The following is a 7148-nucleotide window of genomic DNA, read 5'->3' on the forward strand; positions in this document are numbered from 1 at the left end:
ATTATATTTTGTTGCCTATGTAATGTGGGAGTTTATTTTGAATGATTTTTTTTTTTTAAATTTTGTTTAATTTTTTGTATAGATGAGAATTTCAAATCTAAACTCAACCACAAAAGAATTAGCCAATTGAAACCCAAGAAATGATATTCCATTTATGAGAAGAAAACACTCCCCATCTTTAGAGTACTAGAATTGGGGGTGTAAAAACCCTCTAGTTGCTATTTTAGCAACCAATAAGCCAAAATCCACCAACATCCAGGGGTGAGTTTTTAATTTTTTATACCTTATGAGAACCAATTGTTCACAAGGATGTAAAATATATATATATATATATATATATATGTATATATATTAATTTAATGAGAAAAGAGAGACAAAAAGGTAGAGAGGACAGAGAAGAGAGAGAAATCGAATATTTTTATAATATTTGTTAGTATAATTTATATTATTTTAATAAGTTCTATATAAAAATTAAAATTAAAATGCTGGATAAATTATAATATAAGATAGTAAAATAGATAAAATAGATTTTGAAAATGCAAAATAAACACTTTTTTGCATCCTCAAATACTAGTGTGTTTATTTTGCATTCACAAATACTAGTGCTTAGAAGTAATAATTATATGCTTATTTCAACATGGTTATAGCAACTACAGAATTCCAAGTTAACAACAAGGAATGGTGTGTGTGTGCAAATAAAGGATAATCAAACTTAAAGCAATTCAAAACCCATCGATGTTTTTTTCCACAAAAACATCACGCTTTATAGCACTTTTTCATGGGATGGGTGAAGGTCAAAGTGACAAACCCAAGGAGAGAAGGGACACATTGATCAAATCCCCCAATCCCCATTGATCATTTCATGCATGCCCCGCCCGTTGAGAATCCAAATGCAAAGAGGCAGAGACAGTGAACATGCGCGTAATGGTCACGTCAGAAGCTATGGTGTTTGGTCGTTGGGTCCGACATCAAGGACGGACACAGCCGTCTATTAAAAACTTCTCCTGTAAAAAGCCTGTCTCCATGTCTCAGCCCCTGAGACTTCAAATCTCAAAAGCATCTATTTTTTTTTTTTTTTGGGAAACAAAAGCATCTATTCTTATTATTTATTTTTTTGGTTGAAAAAAACATGTACAATTATCAATAGGTAAAACTATACCGCCATTAGCATTGGGTATAAACATCTTAATTGATATTTTACAATTTAAGACAGCAAAAATTCACTCCATTTGAGTTTGTATATTTAAAAAAATTAACAACCTATGAAAAGTAAGGCTGTATATACTATTCATAGATTGTAATAAAAAAAAAATATGTATATATATATATATATATAATTTTGTGGTTCTGTGTGAAAAGAAAAAGATGGTGAGAGGAAAGAGAGAAAGAATAATACTTTTTATTATTTTATTAGGTAGTTTATATTATTTTATTGGGTTGTATATAAAAATAAAATCTAGGATGTAAGGTAAGTTGTAAAATGAGTAAATAAAATAGATAAAATAGTGTTTGAAAATGCAAAATAGGTTCTTTTTTGGCATCCCTGGATGCTAGTGTTCTAAGGGTCTTGATAATAAACAATTTTAAGAGTGTTTTTTATACTACTTTCATGAATAATAAAATATTGTAAAAAAAAATTAGTTGATTTTTCTTATTTTATAAAAAATGGTAAAAAATATTTTCTAAATGTGTGCCCTGAGAGCACAAGTTAAAGAATAATAAATACTCAATTATAAGCTGAAATACACTTTTTTTGAAAAAAAGAAATACACGTGTTAAATATTCATTGGTTGTTAGGAATAAATTCATTGTGGTTGTGTTTTTTTTTTTTTTTTTTTTTTTGAATATTTGTACATAGTTTGACTTTAATTTTTAAAATGAGTCTGAATTTGATATGGATGTATTGCAAAACCCATGGATCACACCCTCAAATCATAGTATGCCACATCAACATTTCACAAACCAAGGAATAAGACATGCCACAGACAATCATTTCCTTTTAATTGCCAATTTCATAAAATAATACCCAAAAACTCAGCCCCCACGACTGATACTAGTGACAGCTCCCAAAGAAGCCATCCATGTTTCCAATTGCACACCCACCCCCAACTTTGAGAAACAAACACTCCTAGTAGTAGTAGTAGAGGTGGCAATTTTTATTCAAACCCATGAACCCACCCAAAACCCACTTAATTTGGATAAGTCTTAACCCAACCCAATTAAATATTTGGGTTAAATGGATAAGACCCAAATGGATAATTCAATTAAATGGGTTTTGATGGTTAAACCACTGGGTACCCAATTACCCATTTAAAATTTAAAGTTTAATATTAAAAAAAAAAAAAAAAAAAAAACAATAAACAAAAAACCCTAACAAACAAGAAAACATCATAGTAGCTACAGCCTACAGCCAATCGCCTCTTCCTCTATCTAATGTAAAAAATTTCTCCACCATTTTCTAGGCATTTTCTCAGCTACCAAACTAGAAAAAAATCTAAACACCTTTCCCTCTTCCTCTATCTAAAGTTTGTCTTTCTTAGTAACTTAGATAACAAAAAGCTTTTCTTCAATGGCGCCTAGGAAATGACGCGTTGCTGAGGAAGAAGAGAAAGAGAAACCGAAGTCCGAGTTGGCAGCGTGGGTGACTCGGAGCGCGGCTCGGAGAGGTGCTAGTGTTAACTCAAATAACTTGGTGGCTAAGTTGCAGAAGACCGAGTTACCGAAAGCGAAGAAGGCGAAGAAGGCTAAGAAGGACGTAGAGATGAAGGTGGTGGAGGATGAAGAAGTCGAGGAAGGGACAAAAACCATTGTGATTGAGTTTTCTTTAGGCTTTTTTTTTTTTTTTTTTATCCTTTGGGTACTTTGTCTCTATTTGGTTATGGAGAAAAGTGAAACAGAAAATTAGTGTCTTGATATGGTTTTCTTGCTGTTTTCATTTAAAAGGTTAGGTTTTTTACTTTTTAGTGCTTTGCATATTATGTCTAATGTTTCTTGTTTGGTTGCTGAGAAAAGTGCAAGAAGAAAATTAGTCTCTTGTTGAATTGCTGAATATGAATTTTATAATGGGTTAAATGGGTGGGTTACTAATTAAATGGGTTGGAATGGTAATGGATAATTAATTTATATATAAACGAGTTATAAATGGATAAATGGGTAAATACACACCCAACTCATTTATGGCCCAACCCACCCATTTGCCACCCCTAAGTAGTAGTAGTTAGAAACTTAGTTACTCAAAAACTAATAGTTTTCTCCAAAAATTTCACAACTAAAGAAAATAAATGAAAGTTAAAAAAACACCCAAGAAGAAAAATAATACTTCTAGTAGCATGAAAGGCAACCCATAAAACTCAAAACTTAAATGCAAAATGCAAATTAGGATATTAACAGCAAAACTCATACCAAAATATTTCACTTTTATACGTCCACTTGATGCGGCTTTTGTAGTGAAGACTAAAAGTATAGACTAACAACAAATTAGGTGAAAAACATGAGAAACAAAACTGATGTAAAAGGCAACTCCAATGCATTTATCCATACCCCGACAACATATTCGACACAATGGTGTCTCTGGAGGCTTCATGGCTCAGGCATTCTTCATAAGAATGATGGGTTTCAGTTTTTTGATTAATTTTGTGGATTCATGAGAGTTGATTGTGTGTGGTAGCCTCCATTAAATACATTGTAATATTATGATGTGGCAAGTTGGTATTGGAGGGTGCAAAAGCGGGGTTTATCATCAATTCCTTATAGAGTTGAAACCAGGTGTGTGCAAGCACCAAATTGCATCGGAATCGATTGAGCCACATTGCTTCACAGGTTGACTGACTAAATCAAAGTAGGCAATCGGAGAAGGTGGATAATTTAGATGCCAGTGCGGTATGCCTGTTGGAGCTAGTAGTGTATTTCAATGCTAAACAAACCACACCGATATATATATATATATATATATGTATATATATATTAACAAACATGTAGAGAGAGAGAGAGAGAGTGAGTTCTGTAACTTAGAGTTGAGTAGCGAGAGAGATAGGAATGAAATATGAGAGAGGTTGTGGACCATGGAGGCTAGGGTTTTGGTAATTATGGGTTGGTTTGCTACTGTTATATGGGTTTTATTTTTTGGACTAGGTAGGGTTTGCGCTTGGCCATATTAGCCGAATTGCAAAAGAATTCTCTACTTGATTAGGGACGGGCTTGGGCTTTGGCCTTTGGGGTCATTAGTTGTCAAATATTGACTGGATCTGATGTCTTAGTCAAACATGTCAAGCAAACTCTCTCTCTCTCTCTCTCTCTCTCTCTCTCAAACGAAATGAAACCCCCCCCCCCCCCCATAGAAAACTCTCTTTCTCACAAACCCTAACCTAGCTGCTGCTAAACCATCTCTTTCTCATCAAAATCTAATTGCCATCTCCAAGCTCTTTGAATAAGCTATTTTTCCTTGTGGGTAACTAGGTGTTGATCAGATTGTTAAGGTACTAGCTAGTTCTTACTCTCCTCCTTTGTTGTTTTGAACTTTTGATTTTCTCTTTGTAGGAATTTGATCTTTGGTTATGAATGTGTAGGTTTCAATCAATGGCCGTGAACGTGTGAGTTTCGATCTATGGGTATGTCGGTTAGAAAAACTGATTGAACCAAGCCTACGATGCCCTAAAACCACAATGATGGAGGTTGGAGAACCGACCTCTGGAAGTGTGAGTGGAGGTGGAGAAGGGAAAAACAATCCCTACAGTGCGATGGCAAATTTTCCCAATAATCGCACCAACCGAGCCATGCAAACCCCTAATTGAAACTCTTTTAAAAAATATTACTTAATAGAGCAATAATTACACTTTAGCCTGTATCTTTAAAACATTCGTTAACAAAAGTCAATTATAAATTGTATACTATAATTTGGATGAAAATTCAATTAACTAATTTCGTTTCATTTTGGTTCAATTAAGTTCTTCAACATTTAATTTTATTCAATTTAGATTATTTTAAATTTTAGTCAATTTAGGGACTCTCTAAAGTATGAAATTGTTAGAACAAAACGTTGTTATTTATAGGGTCCCTTATAGAGGTTTTTTAACAAAAACTAAGAGAATATTGAAATTGAATAACTTAAAAGTTAAAGGATTTATTTGAAGTTAAAGTTTTGAATTGAATTTTGATAAAAAACAGAGTGTAATGCATAATTTAGCTTTATTAATATACTTATTATTATTATTATTATATATGCTCCCAAATAGAGTTTCTACGGTCTGTCTACAGTCTAGCTACACAAATACCCTCCATAGCCGCCTTCTATAACTGACACCTAATACCTTTGCTTCCTCACTTTATAGCTTTTACTGTTTAGAGTATGTATATTGTCCTCGTCTACACCTCTCAGTACAGACAACAATCCTTTTAAAGCAAATACCACGAGATCTTCTACGCACGCGCTGCGACAGCAACGGACAAACTCCTCTTATTTACATGTTTTACCCTCTGTTTTACCCTCTCTCTCTCTCTCTCTCTCTCTCTTCACACATTCCCTATATATAAAACCCCCTCACCATCACATATACTTGGACAGTGGACAATAGCAAATAGCAATACTCATTCTTCACCAATTCACTTCCTTCGTTTTTGCTTTCTTTGCTTTCTTTGTTTGTTTTCTGAGGCAAATTAGACAATGCATTATCATCAGGCTGAGTCATGGGGTTACTACATGCCAGTGAGGAGCATGGGTGACCCATTAGAGCGAGTGGTGAGGCTGGCTTCTGAGAGTGCAGTGGTGATATTCAGCATCAGTAGCTGTTGCATGTGCCACGCAGTGAAGAGGCTTTTCTGTGGGATGGGTGTGAACCCAACAGTGTATGAGCTGGACCAAGACCCAAGAGGGAAAGAGATTGAGAGGGCATTGATGAGGTTGCTTGGAAACTCACCCAGTGTGCCTGTGGTTTTCATTGGAGGGAAGCTAATTGGTGCTATGGACCGAGTCATGGCCTCCCACATTAATGGATCCCTGGTACCACTTCTCAAGGAAGCTGGAGCTCTGTGGCTGTGATGTGAGTTTCAAAACACAAAGTTAGATGCAATGCAATGCAATGCTATGCATGCCCAGAATGTGGAATTTTACTACATACAAAATGGAAAGAAGAGGAGTACTTTGTTTTAATCTTAAGCATATCCAATGTTAAATACATTAGTGGTGTTAATTTTTAATTTTCCTTCTCTAAACTTTTTATATAAGAGTTGACGTCTTGAGGCTTCTAACTTTGTGTAATGGAAGTTGAAATGGAGTAATGTATTTGAAATGAATCTCTCCTTTGTATAGAGATTAATGGAAGGTGAAAACTAAGCTTGGCTTAACTTGTTTTTAACAACCATATTTATCGTAATCAAAGAAAAAAAAATTCTAGAGAGAGAGAGAGAGAGAATGTGTGTAATTTGCGCCAGGAAACTCGCCGTCATGATTCTTGGGAATGTTAAGAAGGGGTCCTTTCCGGCAAAATTTAGTGGTAGCCGTACGCATGTGTCTCTTCAAGTATTTGATTCTATGTCTTTGGTATAATAATCAAGTATTCGATTCATTGCGACATTTACTTTATAGGGCCACGTTTATGGAGCTATGATGATTGATGACCCGGGTGGTGACCTGACCTTCAGCCCCAATAGTTTGTTTGCCATGTTTGATTTTGTAGGAACAGAGGTTTGCACTGATCTCCATTTTTCTTTCTTTCCTTTTCGCAGACAGATTAATACTCGTCCAAAACTTAGTTACATTCCTTATAATTGGATGATAATGATAGTAAAAACAATGCCATCTCTCAAGAACAACTAAATTTTACTATAGTTTATTTATACTGTTGAATGTAATTGTATAACTAAGTCACAACACTAAAAAAAAAAAAAAAAAAAAAAAAAAAAAAAAAAAAAACTATATTTAGCATTTTATCCAATTCTGAAATAGATAAGTCACAGACACATCTGACTGAGCTTTTCAGGGCTTGGACCATACAAATGCTTGAAAGTTGAAAGTAACGATGACAAACTGCCCTTTGACCATTAGCCTTTTATAAAAATAAAAATAAAAAGAACAACAATCCATCCTTGCATTATTTCTATATCAATTGAAAATCTAGCAATAGAAATCAATTCTACTGATTGAGTACATTGGC

The 7148-nt window shown here is 34.2% G+C and overlaps 1 protein-coding gene across 1 annotated transcript; it reads left to right on the forward strand.

The window, feature by feature from the left end:
- Positions 1 to 5540: 5540 nt before the first annotated feature.
- On the forward strand, positions 5541 to 6339 carry LOC126718109 (glutaredoxin-C1-like). The gene has a single exon (XM_050420186.1). It carries the CDS (start codon positions 5660 to 5662, stop codon positions 6032 to 6034), a length of 375 nt encoding a protein of 124 aa, XP_050276143.1. The 5' UTR covers positions 5541 to 5659; the 3' UTR covers positions 6035 to 6339.
- Positions 6340 to 7148: the final 809 nt, after the last annotated feature.

Source organism: Quercus robur, chromosome 3 (genome assembly GCF_932294415.1).
Source record: "Quercus robur chromosome 3, dhQueRobu3.1, whole genome shotgun sequence".
Taxonomy (NCBI): domain Eukaryota; kingdom Viridiplantae; phylum Streptophyta; class Magnoliopsida; order Fagales; family Fagaceae; genus Quercus; species Quercus robur.

What these genes read in the sequence shown, in the direction of transcription:
- LOC126718109 (XM_050420186.1), top strand. Translation starts at nt 5,660, where the DNA reads ATGCATTATCATCAGGCTGAGTCATGGGGTTACTACATGCCAGTGAGG.